The 19,781-nt window shown below is 36.7% G+C and overlaps 1 protein-coding gene across 8 annotated transcripts in view; it reads left to right on the forward strand.

Moving 5' to 3' along the window:
- Nucleotides 1-19,780, forward strand: part of LOC141394032 (uncharacterized) — a 31,389-nt gene extending 11,609 nt beyond the window's left edge. For 4 of the 8 annotated variants that reach the window (XM_073967786.1, XM_073967785.1, XM_073967787.1 and 1 more), the window contains 8 exons: nt 9,446-9,566; nt 9,636-9,771; nt 9,833-9,962; nt 10,036-10,230; nt 10,407-10,472; nt 10,836-11,513; nt 18,249-18,797; nt 18,873-19,780. In XM_073967786.1, coding sequence (XP_073823887.1) covers nt 9,446-9,566; nt 9,636-9,771; nt 9,833-9,962; nt 10,036-10,230; nt 10,407-10,472; nt 10,836-11,513; nt 18,249-18,797; nt 18,873-19,339 — 2,342 coding nt within the window. In that variant the 3' untranslated portion in view covers nt 19,340-19,780. The remainder of the gene's footprint in view (nt 1-9,445; nt 9,567-9,635; nt 9,772-9,832; nt 9,963-10,035; nt 10,231-10,406; nt 10,473-10,835; nt 11,514-18,248; nt 18,798-18,872) is intronic. The other 4 variants (XM_073967790.1, XM_073967789.1, XM_073967791.1 and 1 more) reach the window with 1 other exon arrangement.
- Nucleotide 19,781: the final 1 nt, after the last annotated feature.

Genomic DNA, 19,781 nt, shown 5'->3' on the forward strand with positions numbered 1-19,781 from the left:
AACTTACATCCCAGAAGGAAAAAGGGAGACTTTTCTCATATCAATGAGTTCGGTGTGCACTTCGTATTGGTTGAATGTTATGGGACCTTTTTATTGCCGAATTTGAACGGCGTGTCTTAGGACACCACTTGTAGAGAAGCTTTTCATGGTTGAAATACTCAGGAAATGTAAGGCAACATTACTGAAAATTTTGATGTTGTTGTCTGGGATTGAACTGCAGACCTTCTGAGTGCAAGGCAGACGTTGGTAAGCAACGGCAATACTTAGGGTTCTGCAATGCAAATGTTGACGCTACACAGTGAATATTCAAAGCTGCCAGAATGCAGTCCTGAGGACTGCAATAGAGTGGCTATTCTTGACACCAATATACCATTTTCATGTGAGTGTTATCGCCATGAGCCACAAGGCTTCCCCAAACACGCAAACAGCTGGAGTGATCTTCATGATCTAGAGAGTGATCCAAAGCACCATTGCTGTGTGCATTAAAAGCAACAAAATAGTCACTTGCAAAGTCAGGCCATTACTGCTCTAGATCAAAGAGCCAGGCTTGGATAGTATCCACACTGATGCAGTTCAGAGATACAGAAATCGCTGAAATCGCTTCTGATAAAGCGAACGTCACCAACACTGTCCTATCGCACGACTTTTTCTAGTAGAGTCTGCAATGAGCAGCTGATTATTTTGTTTAGCTCCGCAAAAAAGTTTTAATTTAAAGAAATGTTGTAGTTTTTTTTATCTCAAATTATAATTTTTTGGGATAATTTATATTTTTTGGTTGCTGCTGTTTTCAATTGTTGGATGTCGTTGGCTGAGCTGGTATTTTTGGTGAATTTTTTTGCTGTCTTGCTGCTGTTGCTGTTCAACTTGGCGTAGTGCTGCATTGTTTTTGTTTGCTGCCATCATTGTTGCTGTCTTGTCATGGCACCGGCTAAGGTTTATCAATGTCCTATTTGCATGAAGGCTCTTACTAAGGGAGTATATCGTGTGGGATGCATTGTTTGTCCCGATTTTTTTCATGCAAAATGCGTTAACGTCGATGGTGAGAAGGTAAAAGCGGATAAAAACTTCAAATTTACATGCATGCAGTGCAAGCGACGATCTTCTAGTTCTGCTTCTACGTCGGCTGTTGGTGCTGCAAGTAAGCGTATGAATGTGGTTACACCGCAGCATGGTACTAAATCGTCTAGTGGTGTTTCTGGCGTGCAGGATTTGTTTGACCGACTTGCTGTGTCAATGAAGGAAGTTATTGATACTCAGATGAAGCAATGTATGGATGAACTGACTGAGTTGGCGAGGCAGCAGCTTAATGAGAGGCTTAGTCAATTTATGGTTGAACATGACGCATCGGTTAGTAGAGTGTTTGCAGAGGTTCGCTCTGAGATCGCTGAATCTGCTCGAAGGCTAAGTAACGACCTACTTATCTGCCAGGCGAATGTGGAAAAGATGCAGAATGACCTAAACGAGTTGAAAAGGCAGTGCTTGGACATTGAGCGTAATAACTAGACATCGGATTTTAGCATGTTTTTTATTTCTTATCCGATTGGACTCAAATTTTGGATCTAGACGTTTTGAGGGTCAATTATTCGATATTTGGGGTCATATCAAAAATATGCAAAAAATATGCAAAAAATATGCAAAATATATGCAAAAAATATGCAAAATATATGCAAAAAATATGCAAAATATGCAAAAAATATGCTAAATATGCAAGCGTTTTTTTGACAAAAATCGTCAATTAAATTTGGAAAATCATCAAAAAAGCATTCTAAATTAAGTTTTTTGCCGTTTAACATTGTTTTTTGCAGATTATTATGTTATTGAGAGTCTCCAGATATTTCGCCACAGTAATAAATCTAGACTAACAAGACTTAAATCAGTTTTCACAAGGTGAGAAAATGTCAAATAACCCAGCATTCCTATTACAACATAATTTCCTATACAAATGTAGATAGATAACACTGTGCAACATTTTTAAGGTGATCTTGTGCAAACAATTCGAACTGAGGATTTTTTGAAAGTACAGACCCAAACGACAAGAAACCCTAGTTGCGTTTTGCTGTGTCAGATCCAGCTCGGATTTTATGGCCCCATCTAAACATGGTTAAATATTGAAATTCGGAGCTATATCTCTGAAACCAATGCGAATCTTCTTCTGACCTGTGAAGCAAGTTTGTAGATAAGGACAAGAATAGAATATTTGGAGAAATAATGAACTCGAAAAACTACATTTATTGCCTCAAATTTCAAAATATATGCAAAAATACCTCAATTTTTATACATTTCGCACCGTATCTCCAAAACGGTTGATTTTTTCTGAATATTTTCTTTTGGAAAAATATTCCTTGGAATGTAAAACAAAACTCTTCAGAACATGTCATTGTTGTAAAATGCCTCTATCCCGTTGTTTTCAGTACATTTTTCAACGACGATTTAATAAAACTGTCAATAATGTAGTGAAATCCGAAATGCGAGAATAAACTGTTGGTGTGAACTGTGTTTGAAATACGTGTTGTAAAAGATATCATGCAAAATACCGCTGAAACAACATGAAGTAAGCATTTTAGAGTTTCAGAATGTTCTAAAGAATTGTTGAGAACTTTATTTGGAAGATTTTTGCAAAAGGTTACTTGGTTCAACTCCCAATAGTTTAGCCGATACTGACCAGAATTTCATCAATTATGTAAAATTTTCTATATTTTATTGATTTTGGTGCCCTAGATGTAGTTTTTCTTATGTGGTTTCTTTAAAAGATAAGTTCTACTAGTTTAGGTCTACAATATCGCTAAAGACAGCAAGGCCAAATTCCTATTCGTTTCTGAGATAAAGGTCTGATAAATGCAAACAAGTGTAGATTTAGCCCGGTTTAGATGAGGCCATAAAATCCGAATTGGATCTGACAGGACAAAACCCAACTAGGGTTTTTGTAGTCTAAATATGTACTTTCAAAAAATCCATACTAGAGGTTGTTTGCATTTTCAGTGTTGCATAGTGTAATGGAAAAATTTCAAAAACTCAATCAGAAATGTTAAATCAACGTGTCCAAATATGGTGATAGTTTCTAAACGGCCAAAATTGTCTAGCAGAAAAACAAAGGAGCTAGAGTTAGTCATCGCTATTTTTGTTTAGATAAAAATGAAATTTTTTGTAGTTTTTGGAAAAAGGGTTCGTTTTTTAGCGCAAAATGGGAAAAAGTACTAGAGCACAATTTACGATTCCAGGTTCTGGAATATAACTATAATTAGAAGTATACGTTTTGAATATCCACATATTGGATTTGAATATATTAAATATAGAAAAGTATTTGGAATGCTAAAAAAATATAGTTCATTCATTCCTGCTACAGGAAAACAATTTTGATAGCACAGTCGAAAAGTCATAACCCTTTTGTATACACAATTAATTAATTTATACCTGTCCGTGTACTCGATAATTTGTGCTAAATATTACCAATGCTTCGAATTTTGACAGTAATGGAGAAGTTGGTGAAAAATTGTTTCACCTACATTTAGTAAAAATTATCGAGTACAAGGACAAACTTTTCATGACACATTAGTCCTGTTGTATAGGATATAAATAAATATATTAAGAAAAATATTCGCCGCAATATTGTCATTAAAGTTGCCAAATGCACTACACACCTCAAAAGCAAATATTTCAAAGAATATTAATTTACAAAACGATGAAATTCCACATCTGTCTCTAGGTTTGCTTACATCCTGATGTAAACTTTAAAAACGCCATATTTCTAGCACTACTTTCACAATCTGATTGGCTTTTTTCTGGAACCAATACGGGCAATGCTAATAAAAATGTCCACGAGTGATTTAATCATATAAAATAATTTATTTTCCTTACAATTCGTTAATCCGAACAATTTGATAATTCGCACACCACCGAAACCTGTGGTGTAGGGATTGTCGCGAATGTACTGTATTTATGGGAGTAATATCCAAATCTGAATCGATTCTTACAAAAATAGGGATCGCCCTAGGCCCAAAAAATCCCCAATTTTTATGCGAATTGGTCTATAAATGTGACCTGTGCTTTGTTTTCAAGAAGACATGGCGAGATGGATAAGTGCGAATCTATGCAGATCATCAAAAGGAACTGTGGGTCTATTTCGTTTCATTTTGCATGTTGCAAATTCATTAACTAAGACATAATACCCTTAGGGTATTAAAATATAGTTATCAGTGCAATCGTGAATAAAAATTCCGTGCGGAATTTGTTTCCTTTCCCCAATTTCACAATTTTTTGTTTCCATATTTATGCCCAAAAAGGGAATATTTTTGTCGATTCGAATAGAATACGCCATAATGAAGCGAATCTAGTAGTTTTCAACTTTTAACAAATATTAATTTTAAAAGAATTTCACTTTTTAAAATTATTTTCCGTGTGGAAAATTCAGAGGGAAATATTCATGATGGCACCGTATATATTTTTTATATGTTTTTAATAAAATATGAAAGATTTTATGTAATATTCAATATTTTCTTAGTCTTAATTTCTAGCTCATTTGTTATTCTGTCAGACAATTTTGGCCGAGCAGAAACTATCAACATATTTGGATACGTACATTTTGACATTTCTGATTGAGTTTTTGAATAAATTTGTATTAGAAAGCAACTTATGTTGTTATAAGAAGGCTGCGTTATAGGAAATTTTCTAAGTCTTTTAGTCCAGATTTATTGCTGTGGCGCAATAATAATTAATAACATGATAATCTGCTAAGAAATCGACGTTTAACGGCAATAAACATAATTTATAACACTTTTTGATGAGTTTCCAAATTTAATTTGATGATTTTTGTCAAAAAAATTACTTGCATATTTTGCATATTTTTTGCATATTTTGCATATTTTTTGCATATTTTGCATATTTTTTGCATATTTTGCATATTTTTTGCATATTTTGCATATTTTTTGCATATTTTGTGCATATGCAAAATATGCAAATATGCAAAAAAAATTAAAAAAAATATGAGCCTGTCATTGCATTCAGTTTTCTTCAAAACGAATTTTGGTCCAATCAGAATTTTCGTATCTTTATTAATAAAAAATATGCAAATATGCAAAATCCGATGTCTAGTAATAACCTTGTTAGTCAACGGCGCCTTAACCGTGCAGATATTTTAATCAACGGGTTGCCGAGGTCGATCCGCAATCTCCGAGAGCCAATTATAAAAATCGCTGGTCTATGTAGTATAGTTCTTAATAATAGTGATATTCAGCACGCTTGCTATATTTATGGTGGAAAAACAGTGCTTGTGAAGTTTGCCTCGGTACACATGAGAGATGCTGTTATGGCTAATTATCATCGTCGGGGAAGTATTACTTTGAATAATGTCATTGATAGTCATGTTACCTCTCGTGTATATCTAAATGACCACCTTACTCCTCCCGCTGCCAAGCTAGGTTTCCGTTGCCGTAGGCTCCGAGAGATGAACAAAATATTGAAGTTTGTTTTGGTGAATAATGATGAGCCAAGAGTAAATGTGACTTTGTTAAGTGGGGTGGTGAAAACATTTGATGCCAATCAATTCGTTTGTTTTTTTGGATCTGAGGAGAGACGAAGTACTGGCGATGATGCATATGTAGGTGGTGCTGTGGCGGAGGATAGGCGAAAAAACTTTATTGGTGGTGTTTCAGTGCGTCTGGATACTATTTTATGATTGCGGTCTTGTTGGTTTTTACTTGGTCTCCATTTGGGTAGTTCCCATTTGGATTGTGAGATGCTTTATGGAATATGTATATATTGTATTTCTTTATTTTTTAACATTTTTTCGGTTTTTAATGTCATATATATATTTTTAAATGATTACTAGTGATTTAGGCGTCACTGCTAGTGATAATGTGTTTTTGCGTTCATCTTTAAGTGCGATGAAGGATAATTTGAATGTTGGGCATTTTAACTGCCGTAGTTTCTGCCTTTCTGGCAATTCTTCTAAGCTTTCTGAAATAAGAAATGTGGTGGATGGTAGTTTTTTGCATGTGGTTGGGGTGAGTGAAACGTGGCTAAAGCCGTCAATTCCCTCTAATAGGATTACGATCCCGGGTTATAAATGTTGCCGTAATGATCGACCTGTGCAGAGGGGTGGTGGAGTGGCCTTATACATTTCCCAGTCGATTAAATTTAATGTTGTTTTTAAAAGTAGTAAGTTTGGTATTGCTGAGAGCTTGTTTGTTGAGTTGGTGCTTGGTAGGCGAAGGATTCTTGTAGGTGTTGTATATCTCCCAAATGGGGATTTCGGGGTTTTTGAGGATGATGTGGGTGACTTGCTTGTGCGGTATTCAGAGGTTGTACTAATGGGCGACTTTAATAATGACCTGTTTTGCCTCAATTCATCAGTTAGAGTAAGGGATTATTGTAGTAGGCTTGGCGTTTCCATTAGGCATAACTTGATTCCCACTAATTTTTGTGTGGCTCGTAATTCTACGTCACTTCTAGACTTTTTTGCTCTTAGTAATGCGGGGTCTGTTGTTTTTTCTAGTCAGTTTTTCTGTCCGGGAATTTCGGACCATGCTTTCATTTTTTTTTTTGTCTCTTGACATCTCTGTTTCAGGTATGGATCAGTTTATCGAGTTTGTTGATTATAATGCGGTCAGCAGGGACGTTTTAAATTCTGTTGCTTCTTCCTTTGATTTTTCACCGATGTACTTATCGAACAATGTTGATGACCAATTGTTTTAACGAGTGTCTCAGTTTGTTGCTTTCAGAGTTCCCAGTCAAAAGGAGGAAATTATTCCGGAGCTCTGATAATGATTGGTATGGAGCTCCTGAGATATCGTATTACAACTCAATTAGGGATTTGGCATTTAGACAATATTTTCATTTCATTTCATTTCATTTCATGGATTCTCCTCGGATAAATCTTACGAGTTTGCCGGAAGTGTTGATGACTTGAATGCTAATTTTGCTTTGAACCAGCTTGTTGGTCCGAGCGTCTTAAGTGACTTGAGTGGTGTTGTTTTCAGCGAAAGTGGTTTCTCTTTTCGGCGCGTGGATTATTCGGAGCAGGAGAGCGCGTTTGCTGCGATTAAATCCAATGCGGCTGGGTTGGATGGGTATTGTCTTAAGTTTTTAAAGATTGTGATGCCTTTACTTTGTTCACATTTCCTTCATTTGGTGAACACTATATTAACCACATCTGTCTTTCCTGTTGGCTGGAAATTGGCTAAGATTGTTCCTGTGAAGAAGAAGAATGTTCCTGGTTCGTTGCAGGAATTTCGCCCTATTTCTATTTTGCCAATCTGCTCCAAGGTTGTTGAGCATATTTTGAAGGCGCAGATAACGTCGCGTTTGCAGGAGAATAGATTGCTGAATGATGTCCAGTGTGGGTTCAGGAGGAATAGGAGTACCGCGTCTTTGTTGTTGGGGCTCACCGACTCAATTCGTTCCAGTTTCGGTGGTACCAAGTGCTGTGTACTGTTATCGCTTGACTTGGAGAAGGCGTTCGATAGGGTTGACCATATTAAGGTGGTGTATAAATTACATTCCTTGTATGGGTTTTCGCGTAGTGCGTGCGACCTGATGCTGTCCTACCTTTTAGGTAGGAGCCAAATGGTCTGTGCTGACAACAGATATAGTTCGGTCTTGTCGGTCAGAAGTGGCGTGCCGCAGGGTTCGGTTTTGGGGCCGCTTCTCTTCATCCTTTTTTTGAATGACCTTTTTCCAGTATTGCAGTTTTGGTGCGAACCTTATGCATTTGCTGATGATGTCCAACTGCTTTTTAAAGGTGATTGTCGCTACGCGTCTGTGCTTCAGTCTAGGATTGATTGTGCGATGCGGGCGTTGTATGGTTGGATGATCCATAGTTCTCTCTCCGTTAATACGTCCAAGACAAAGGCGTTGTTTTTCGCGTCGTTTCCTGATTGCTGTGTGACTGTCGTTTACAATAATGCGAGAATTGATTTTGTTTCGGAGTTGTTGTGCCTGGGTGTTCTGCTTGATGACAAACTTTGCTTCTCCAGTCATGTTAAGATGGTTATATCCCGGGTTAATATTTCTCTGCGTTCGCTTTATGCCACGGATTTGGCCCTGCCGTTTTTTGTTAGGAAGCGTTTGGCTCATGCCTTGGTTTTGCCAGTGTTCCTATACTGTATTGAGGTGTATACTGGTACTTCTTCGGGTAACCTGCATCTGATTCTTATAGCAATCAACAGAGTTTTGCGGTTTGTATTCAGGCTGAATCCCCGTGCTCATATGGAACCTTATGTGGTTAGGTTTTTTGGCTGTTCTTTTCAGTCCTACATTGATTCGCGTTTGCTTCTGAGTTTTGTTAAAGTTCTGAAGTTTCAATGTCCCTTATTTTTAGTAAACGGATTTGTGTTTGGCTCGTTATATAGGCGCAACCAAATTCAAATCCCAGTTGTACACCATCTGATGGATGTTTCGTTCCTGGTTCGTGTGGCACGGTTGTACAACATGCTTCCCACTGAACTCAAGATTTTTAGCATTTCCCCTAGCACATTCTATAAACGACTTATTCACCATTTCACAAGCCCTGCTTAAATGCATATTTTGTGTTCTACAGTATGCTTCAGTTTGCATTTATTGATGAACGTAGGAATGTTTTTTTATAGCGAGTTTTTTGATCTCAGAATGTTTGTAGTATTTCCCTTATTTACTTACTTACCTCGGACATGCTGAATGTGTCCTTTTGTTAGAGTAGTACCTCACTGTGTGATGCATTGTGTTTTTCATTTATTATATGCGCGTTTAATTTTAATTTTTTAGTAATTAATAGTACTTTAAGTTTTTTTTCTCTTCATTATGTTACTATTGTATTTATTTTGGACGTTTGTCCTTTTGTTGGAGTAGTGAGTCACTGGTTTAAGCATTTTGTATTTCATTAATTGGCCTGTTGGCTTTGTTATACATGTTAAATTGAATAAATAAATAAATATGTGTGGAGGTGGCGTGGTACGAATCCAAAGAAACTACTGAGATGCACCCCTCCCGACATCTATTGCATCTCACGAAGTTTGAATGTGGTGCGTGCGGATGTGACAAACCGAGCACATCCATATTGGTCCTGGGTTTTCCTCCTTACCGGTGCGGACCAAAAGAATTTGGAGAAGGCATTCTTCTGCTGCTCCCAACACAGAATAACGATACAATTACAGGCATGTGTACGCCACAGGAACATGGATGTTTTGTAGTTCATGGTCAATCCGGTATCGAATAACCGCAACGGTGGGATTTATGTCTGGCGAACTGTGGTCCTTAAGTAGTTATCGGGTACGTCAGCATAAGTGGAGTTGTTTCTGCCTTAATTTTTGTTTTTTTTTTTTGGGATTGTTTAATAGAACGGGACCCTAACCCATTCTTTTCGTTCTTATAAGTGAACGTGATATTTAACAGGGGGAGATCCCCACCAATAACACAATCTAAATAAGTTTTATTTATTTATCATTTGTTGTTTTATTTATTTTTTGGTTTTTAGTATCCGAGCGTGAAGATGATGAAGAAACTTACATTGTTTATGATACAACAAATCGCAATGAAGCCATATTTTTAACAAGATCATCAAACTTTTTAAGAGAACGCGACCCACTAACAGAAAAGTAAGTACTATTAAGATTTTTATTGTTTATAATATTCAATATTTATATGTTTTATTACATTATTTGCAGAACTAAAACTAAATGGAGTTTAAAAATTTTAGAATCTTGTGATCGCATTAAATCAAATACAATACGTTTAAATTTTGATACAGTTAAAGTGGATAAACAAGAACGTATTTACACGGTGGAGGAAGATTTGTGTCAGGTATGTCATATTTGTAATATGTAGTTGTAATATAGTAATGTCATTTTCCATATATTCACAGGAACTGGAGAAAAAGTTGCGAGACATTTTATCACAACGAGATTTAAGAGAAATGAATCAAACCATATATCGTTGTGTAAATTGTAGTTGTCAATTTTCACAGGAGATCAAAAACAAAATAACAAATATGGGTAAGGCAATTTCAATATTTCGTGTATTGGTATTTAAAAAAAAAAATATTTATTCTCTTCAATTTCAATACAGAAATTCGTTGCCCTGATTGTAAATCGTGTTTTGTGGCCGAAATCCATGTTATACCCAAATCACTGGAAAAGACAAACATATTAATGGACAAACTTTCTCCTGCCTCAATTGTTGAGGAATTGCCCACAAGCATTGTACCTTTAAAAGTTGAGGATGTTGCTGGCATAGAAGTGGCCGATGATACAAACAGTATTGGTATGTTTGGTATTTGAGAATATTACTTTGCACTGGGCATGTTTTTATAATTTAATTTTAAAGACTAACTGATATTTCTTTATCTCTTGTATGCTCTTTGTTTTTATGTTGGATTTTCTTTCTTTTTATTTTGTTTATTTTCTTAACCAAAAAACTACTCAAAATGGTGATCTAAGGTAAAGGCAAAACAAGGCTTTCAACTAATTCACTGCAAGCAACAACACTGAAACAACTTCTAAAAAGTTAATATCACTTTACTTTTGATTTCTATAATGCAAAAAACAACAACTAGAAAAGAAGCATTGGCTTGGCTTAAATTTATAAAAACCAAAATTATTTTAATTGGAACTAATTGGAATTAATCCCAGAATATTATTATTTTGCTTTTGTATGGACATTTCATTTGGTTTTTACTAACAAACCAATGTTTCTTTATGGAAAAATGATGAGTCAAAACCTTAAGCAAAAATCTAAAATTAAAAAAATAATGGAGCAATCATTTTAGCCCAAAATTATCGAGAAGAGAGTTTTGACTTGTCCTTTGGGCAAATTTGTTATGTACTCTTAACACATTTCCATTTTCTTTGTTACTTCTCTCTGTTTAGGTTCAGCGACATCCCTCAATGAATCTTCATGTTCGAAAATTACCACAACAAATTCTGAAAGCTCCTTCAACTCAAATCAATCATTGGTGGGCAGCAGCAATACCGATCGTGATTTAGATTTTAAAACCAATGGTGAAAGTGATATTGATATAATATCAAATCCCAGTCAATCGAGTATAGAAGTTTTAGATCAATTTTCATCACGTAAAACTTCGGAAGAACGACGCATCTGCCACATACCAAATCTGGAAACAATTGATGATCAAAGTTATACTCAAACTTTTTTGGAACGTGAATTTGATAATATGATAAATTATGCAAGGAAAGATAAACCCGAAGAATATCCCGAAGCAATAACAGTTCCCGCCAAAGAATCACCACAACAGCCAACGGCATTAACTGACGTTGCACAACAGCAACAACAACATCAGGATGAACAACAGGATGTAAAAACGAAAAAATCTTCAACTACAACGTTACTGCAACAAAATCTGACTGAAAGTAGTTCATCCGGTTCTGTCACAGATAGTATATGTACAGCTTACGAGCAGCAAGGAAAAACAGCTGATGTAACTAATCAATTTTTACAACAAGAAGCGAAACAAGAGAGCAACTCGAATATCGTGGGGGAAACGAAAAAGGATGAAAGCAACAATGGTGGATTATCAATGTTTGGGGGTAAGTAATATATTAGGTTATGTACTCCATACAAAAAAAGGAATGACTAATGTGGTCATTATAATAATAATAATAATTGTTCCACAAACATCCCAGACGGGACAAGGGAGACTTCTCTGATATCAATAAGTACACTCCGATTCATATTAGCTCAATGACATGGGACCTACTGCTTATTGCCGAGTCCGAACGGTGTGTCTTAAGACACCACTTGTAGAGAAGTTTTACATGTCTGAAATACTCAGAGAATGTCGCCAACATTACTGAGGGGTATTTTGTCACCATTGAAATTTTTTGTTGCCTGGTCGGGGAATCGAACCCACGACCTTCAGCGTGCAATGCGGGTGTGCATACCATTGCACCACAAGACAGATAAAAGATAAAGATAAGATAAAAGTTGAAAAAAAGTAAAAACGAGTCAGCCGACAGCTAAATACCCTCAGCCTACAACTGAAGAAACAAACCATAACAGGAGTGGTGCACCTAATTGTTATGATCCCAGAAGTGTCCTTAAACCGGACTAAAACGGAAAAGTATTGTTTTTTTGCGGAGGTGGTACCTAAAGGAATGACCCGAAATAGTCTACCATGGAACTCGATCTAATTTTGGGAGTCATTTCTTTGGATATTTACCGTGCCGACCAGATATTTTAGTTGGTCACCATAGTACTTTTTAGAGCTTTTGGGACACTACGTCAGGAAGCATGGACTTGCTCACAAAATTATTTGTAATAATTTGCTGTAAACAATACCACAAGGAGTACCATAGGTAAAAATTTCCAATCAATCCTTAACTGCATTTAGCGAACATTTTTAACTTTTGTGAGGATATAAGTCGTGGCCATCAGCCATTTTAGTTGAAAAGTTATATCGCTGAAAACAGGACCACAAATACTACCTTTGATGTAAATTTCAAAACAATCCTCGAAAAGCCCTCAAGTTGCAGCTAAGCCAAAATTTTGAGCCTTTTGAAAACATGTGACATATTTAGACTATGTTGCTGCATGCTACGAGAACACAGTCCCCAATGAGTAGTCATCATCGCCATTAGAATATAAATACCTGGTCCGGCAATTGACCTCACCTGACAACCCGTCGTTTCTCTTGGGTCATGCCATCTCCTTTTAATTGTCTCAATCAACAGAACGCCGCACTTTCATCAGTCATACATTGACCTTGTTTCAGAGAGTTCACCAATCACCGCCCCAGAGAACTGCCCGACCCTTCTAATGTTCTAATGTTAGCCCCAGCGTTAGGGAAATTACACTGGAAGTTAATAGCTTGGTCGGTGAGCACAAGCGAAACAAGTGGCTAAATCATCTGAAGAGTTGCAACATTAGAGTCGGAATTAGTGAATTGTGGACAACGGTTAAGGCACTCTCGAACTCTGGAAAGTAGGAAGATAGATCCTCGCAGCGTTGGGCGAAGTTACGCTGACTGATCTGAAGGGGTGAGCAAGTTATTTTTAACGACAGTTTGTCGAGAAAACCTCTGCGAAGAGAAGAAAACTACGCCGCATCAGTTCTCTTCCTGCCGAGGAGGAATCACCACATTTTACAATGGATGATATTGCAAATGCCATTAGGAACCCTAAGTCATCCAAAGCGTTAGGCCCGATGGTATGTCCATGATACTGCTGAAACACCTCGATGTGCCGGGAGGTTAGTATCTCACCAAAGTTCTCAACCTGTCGCTAATCACCCACATTGTTCCCGAAGTCTGGAAAATGTGCAAAGTGATTTCTTTACCGAAGTCAGGTAAGGGTGCCAGCAAAGGTGAATCATACAGACCGATTTCGCGTTTGTTGCCCGTAGCAAAGACTCATCAGAAACAGCTATCCAGTTGCCCATCATCCGCATGTGCTCCGTAAGCAGCACAGAACGACAACAGCGCTGTACGCCATCTCCACACATATTAGTCGACGGCTAACCAAAGCAAGCCCTGTGATAGAACAATGATTTTGGTGCTTGACTTGTCGGAATTATTTGACACTGTCAAACACTCCACGCTGTTTTGAGAACATCAAACAGACTGCCCTTCGGCCAAGTTTAAAACGTTGAAAACTCAATTATATGTGTGGACACCAGTCGTACGTAGAATTCAGGAACAAGAAGTCCAAACCCCGCCATACTGTTCACCACATGGACGGCACACGCGAGAAAAGAGTTGAATGTCGTGGTCGATGGTAGCAGAATTTCGACCATCAACTATCCCAAAATTCTAGGGGTCGTATTGGACAGAATATCCATGTTGTCCGCGCATGCCACAGCTACCTGCGATAAGCTGAGATGTGGGAACTAAGTCCTCAAGTCCTCTAGACGGCAGCACTTGGGATGCAGATAAAAAAACCTTGTTGACCACATATAACGCTATATATCGGTCTGTGGTAAGCTATGTGGTCCGGCGCTAGTGTGGTCCGCGAACATAAGTGCAATACGGACCTCGGTGTACATTCCCCATCTATCGCAGCTGAAGAACTGCCACGACAAACCAGAGTAGTTTTGGCTCAACTACGTTCAGGTGGAGCCGTCTAAATTCCTGTAGGTCAAGTATTGATGCAGGCCCATTTACAGACTGCATATTTTTAACTGCCCTGTCAAACCTACTACGAGTATACTAACTCTAGAAACTTTGTGATTACAACCTATCGAAGCTGGCACATTCCTATAACTGAAGATAGACCCAGAGCCAGATTAAGCAGAAAAATAAACATACCATATGATGTTACCAAAACAACAACGATGACGAAGTTGGAGACACACTGGCGCAGCAAGAAGCAACAATACTCCTATTGCAGTAGACCGGAAGACCAGACCCGACCAGAACGACCTCGGAAATGCACCCATCACTTACATTCAATACATCTGACCGATGTTGACATATGGTGGATGCGTATCTGGCAAACGGAACATAACTGTTATGTTCTTACGGAGGTGGTCGATTGAATGAAAGACGATGTTTAAACATAACAATCAATTCATTTATTGAATAAAACTTTAAGTTGTTTTATGAGTTGAAATAAAGTATTAATTATGAAGAACAATGAACTATAACGAAATATGTACTGATGAGATGTCTATTAATTGGTGGTTGCGAAGTAACTGACTGACTGTGTACTGACAATGAGTAGAGAGAGATAATAACTTAAAACTACTGATGCATGCAACACTGCTATGATGCTGCCAGATTGTTGCATTTTATGTGGTAGTACTAGGGTTACCCTAATATCTCCCCTTTTAAGTTTGAACCTGGGTTCTGGATATTACTTCAACTGGTTGTCTTCTGCGGATGATTCAGGTTGATATGCTGTAGGATCTGTATACGGCAATTTAATGTTGAATTCTCGAAGTAATATGTCCAAAGGTGATAATTTGTTTGATGAAGCAGAAGTATCGCCTGTTTTTGTTTGAAGTTGATCTGCATGTACCTTGATGCGACTTCCGTGTTTGAAATTATACTGACTTTCCTTTTTCTGATTTCTGTCCATGACTGAAGAACATAGATTTTTATGAACGTTGAATACGTTGTGAGTTTTTCTTCTTGAAGATGCTTTTGCGGTGGCTCCTTCCTCTTCCCTTTTTTTGAATGCTTTTTTGACCTGCCTATTTGGGCTGGGATGAAAGTGAGCATTGAGTACTTGATAAACATTGTTCAAAGACTTAGTTCCTGTGAACTTGATCTGATGACACCATTTTGCTATTGGAATATCCCATAGATTAAATTTCTCAATCCAATCTATGCCTAGGACATTTAATGATTCCAAATTTGAAATGTAACAATCCACAATTTTTGATTTTCCTGCAACCGACACTTCTATTGGAAAAAGTTTTGCAAAAAATGTGAGTTTATTGCCACCTGCATCTTCGGCGGTGTCTGTGGTTTCAAATGCATCCGGCTTTCCGATTCTGTTCCACGTTGATTTGGAAATTATGGTAATGTCTGATGCCGTGTCCAACTGTAGTTTCACTTGTTTTGAATTAATACTCACTGTGACATATTTTCTTAATTCCTTGAAGTGTACTTGCTTTGTTGACAATATAGTTTTTGTATTGAATTTTGATTTATTCTTGTTGAAATTCTGATGAGTCACACTGTTCTTCTTAGAATTTTGGTCGTGATTGGTTTTGCTCTGTTGAGGTTTGTTGTTGTTGTGTTTTGATTTTCTCTGCCTGTGCATGCTGTTGCAAAAACCATCTTTGTGACCAATCTGTTGACACTTGGTACACTTGTGCTTGGAGTAGGGGCAATGTTTTGCATAATGCATATCTCCACAATACCAACATGCTGTTTTTGGTATCTTTTGTTTTTGTTGAGGCTTACCAATTTTGTTGCACTGTTTTTGGCTTCCCTCAATTAGTGCTGTGTCACTTTTCAAATCCAAAATGCTTTGTGTTTCATCAACTAGCTTTTCTAGGTTGACTACTTCCTTACTTTCATTAAGATGCCTTAATAAACGGATTCTGATGTCACTGTCTTGTGATGATTTAAGACCAAGTATGAAAATTAAACACTTGAACTGGTCTGTAGTTAAGTCATCCAGTTTAAAAAGTTCACACTGAAGATTGACACGACTGGCGTATTCTTTAAAATCTTCATTTTCCATCTTTGTGATTTGGAGACACTTGTATCGTAGACTTACTTGTGTTTCTGTTCTGCCAAATAGTCTTGTAAGATGTTTGATTGTGTCTGCCAATGAAAGTTCTTGAGGTTGTTTTGGTAACACGAAATTCTTGAATCGTTCATGAATGTGATTGGACATTTTTCTCCACAAAAGTCCTACTTTGTCTGCATCGTCCAGTGCACTTGCTTCCCTTTCGAAGATGTGTTTAAAACGATTGTACCACGATTCAAATAATAAACCACTGTCAGGCTCATAGTGAAAATCCGTCATGGAATTAGCTAAAGATTCCATGAGGTGGGCCTTTGCCACTGATGATTCTCCACCTGGAACTGATGATGAAACTGCGTTTGCACCTTGTTGTCCAGCGATGATTTGTGTGAGTTTGTTGAGCAAATCCTGTTGATTCGCAAGTATTTGTAAAATATTCGCTTGTTCCGACATGTCTAGATTGTTCTAGTGTCTGTGTGTTTTCAGCCGTTACAATTTTGTTAGAGACGCTGCCGTTGTATGTCTTTATGTGTATACAGCAAAAATGATGAAATTCCCAACGTTGTAGTGGTGTGTGTGTTGAGCTGAAAAAAATTTATGTATGTATATGTGAGACTGCAAACTGTTGTTTGTGTGAGTGTTGATCGCTGAAGATTTCTTGAAAATTCTTGTTAGAATATTCCTGATGAACTTGCGCCTGTGCGTTTTGATGTTTTCCTTGAAAATCTTCCTGCCACAACTGTTATTGTGTGCGATGTCTTGATGTTATTACGCAGCCTTGTTGAAAGTTCTGATGAAATTGTGAAATTCCTTTTGTTACTGTGTGAGCGGTTTTTGATTCACAATCCTCGTCGCCAAATTGTTAGCGAGAATGATACATCTTTGTTCCAAAATCCTCGTCGCCAAATTGTTATGTTCTTACGGAGGTGGTCGATTGAATGAAAGACGATGTTTAAACATAACAATCAATTCATTTATTGAATAAAACTTTAAGTTGTTTTATGAGTTGAAATAAAGTATTAATTATGAAGAACAATGAACTATAACGAAATATGTACTGATGAGATGTCTATTAATTGGTGGTTGCGAAGTAACTGACTGACTGTGTACTGACAATGAGTAGAGAGAGATAATAACTTAAAACTACTGATGCATGCAACACTGCTATGATGCTGCCAGATTGTTGCATTTTATGTGGTAGTACTAGGGTTACCCTAATAATAACAATAGTTCGAGGTTCTTCTCTATCACGACAGGAGCTCGAAGCAGTCATTCCGAAGGATATATTACCGCTACCATGGTGAAAAATACACGAAGATTCCTCCGAGACAATCCGGAGCATAGAACCGACCAGCGCTCTTCAGTAATTTGTAGTTAATGACGACAGGGTTTGTTGGAGGTACCGTCATAGTAGAAGCCACGAATACAACCTGCTGCAAAATATTTCAAAACTATCCGAGACATGAGCTTAAGCTGCACCTTTGCGAAAATTTTTGAAATTTTCTTTGGGAAGTTTCGAAGGGTTGGATCGATGTAATCCATATTACGTTGTTCAAAGTTTGGATCATATCGCGGTTACACCCTTCTAGAGTTATAAACTTTATTCGGAGTGTACCAATGTATCCCAGATTCGCCTATGTCATATGCCTGAAAAAAAAAATATTTCAATGTGCAAAGTTTTGATCATACGGTTATAACACACTTCTAGAGGTATAGTGTCCACCATTTTAGTAACAAATTTAAAATTTTATTTGAGCTGGTACCCGAAGGGGAGGACCAATATTGACTATCTTCTACCTTGATCTAAGTTTGGACCAAATATTACGAAGTAGAAAGTGTAGACAACATCGGTTGATTCTTTAAGAGTTATCGTGTGCATCAACCAGACAAATGAACGGACAGGGCTAAATCGACTTCAAATTGTTTGAAAAGTATATCGTCCTAACATACTTGGGGTTCAAAACCAATTTTTTGGAGGAGGGATATTTTTGATCGTATCAAAGATCGTATCGTTAACCTAAATGCTGAGGGTATAAAAAATTATTATCGTTCCATGACACGCATACCCACCATATCATAATTATGATAATTCCCACATTCTAATATCTGGTTCTTCTTTTATTTCAGCCTTAATGCAATCGACCAGCATACTTATGAGCAGCTCTAAAAAACTCATTGATACCGAAAAGTTATCAAATATTCAATCGGGAACTGTATTACCACCACCCACAACCAACAACACAAAAACGACATCTACGACAACAAATCTCAATTCATCCCTCAATTCTAGAGCTTTCAAATTTAATTATACCGATTTCAATGATATTGATCATCGTTTAAAATTATATTTCTATCAAACAAAATTCGAAGAGAAAGATGAACATTTCAAATGGATTGTAAAGGGCAGAATTTACAATGAAAATACGAAACAGTTGTGCGATGGTTGTGTTGTAATGTCCACCTGTAAATTGTATTTAATGCAATTCTTCAGCGAAGAAAATGATGATGTTTCCAAATGGCTGAAACCAATTGTAGCCTGTACAGTAGATCGTTTGGAAAGTATACAATTGCTACCATGGAAAATTGGTTTAGTCTTTCAGCTACGTAATTGGGGTGGATTTTTATTACTGCTGCAGGATATCTTACGCACGGATTCGTTGATGTTGTTTTTTGCAAGTAAGTGGATAATGTTGTATAGAAGTTTTTTATGGAAAATAAATATTAATTTTGTTTGTTTTGTTATTATTCCAGATAATTCATTACCCTCAAATTGTGATTTACAATACCAACCAAATGAGCTAATAGTCAAGCGTCTAAATACAGCCGTAATGGATGAACAATTGAATATGTGCTCGGTGCTAAATGGCTGTGAAATTACATGTGAAAATGCTAAACGTCACTTTAGTATATGTTGTCTGTTGACCACAGATTCTCGTTTATATTTAAGTTCACCCAAAGTTGGTTGGCTTTCAACGGCCACCAACAGCGATTATGACAGTGATGATCTGGAATTATGTGTCACCCAATTCATGTCGAATTTAGTTGAGGTGGAACACTGCAGCGATAATGTATTTATCATTAATTTTCTCGATGAAACCCAAGACAAATGTGAACTCTGGAAGTGTACATTTGAAACATCAGAAAATGCCAGTACCTGTCTGAATGCCATAAATCAATCTTGGGAAAAACTATTTGGTGTACCTTTAATAAGTGCATGAAAAGTAAATCAAATCAAAAAACAATGAACTAAATTATTGTCATATATAAATCATATACAAAATTTGACTTTATATTATATTGAATTAAAATTTATGTTGTATTTATTATTAAGAAAATCTTCCCCCTAACAAATTCATTTATTCTTTTTTATTAAAACTATATATAAAAAAATTATTTAGAATATAAAATCATGTTCAACATATTTCATAAAAAATTAATTATTAAAAATTGCTCATTTATGAACATATCTATTCAAGTCCCTTTAACCTCTATTAGGAAAAATCTACGTTTGGACAACGGCTCGAAACTATAATAGAAAATGAAGTGTTGAAAACAACCACACATATGTATGTACATGTATATCTGCAATATTAGTATATATTATTGCCAATTTTTATGTAAATAAATTGAAAAAAAAATAATGAAAATAATTCATAGGAC

Source organism: Musca autumnalis, unplaced genomic scaffold, assembly GCF_047663935.1.
Source record: "Musca autumnalis isolate F117 unplaced genomic scaffold, ASM4766393v1 scaffold_2, whole genome shotgun sequence".
Classification (NCBI taxonomy): Eukaryota; Metazoa; Arthropoda; class Insecta; order Diptera; family Muscidae; genus Musca; species Musca autumnalis.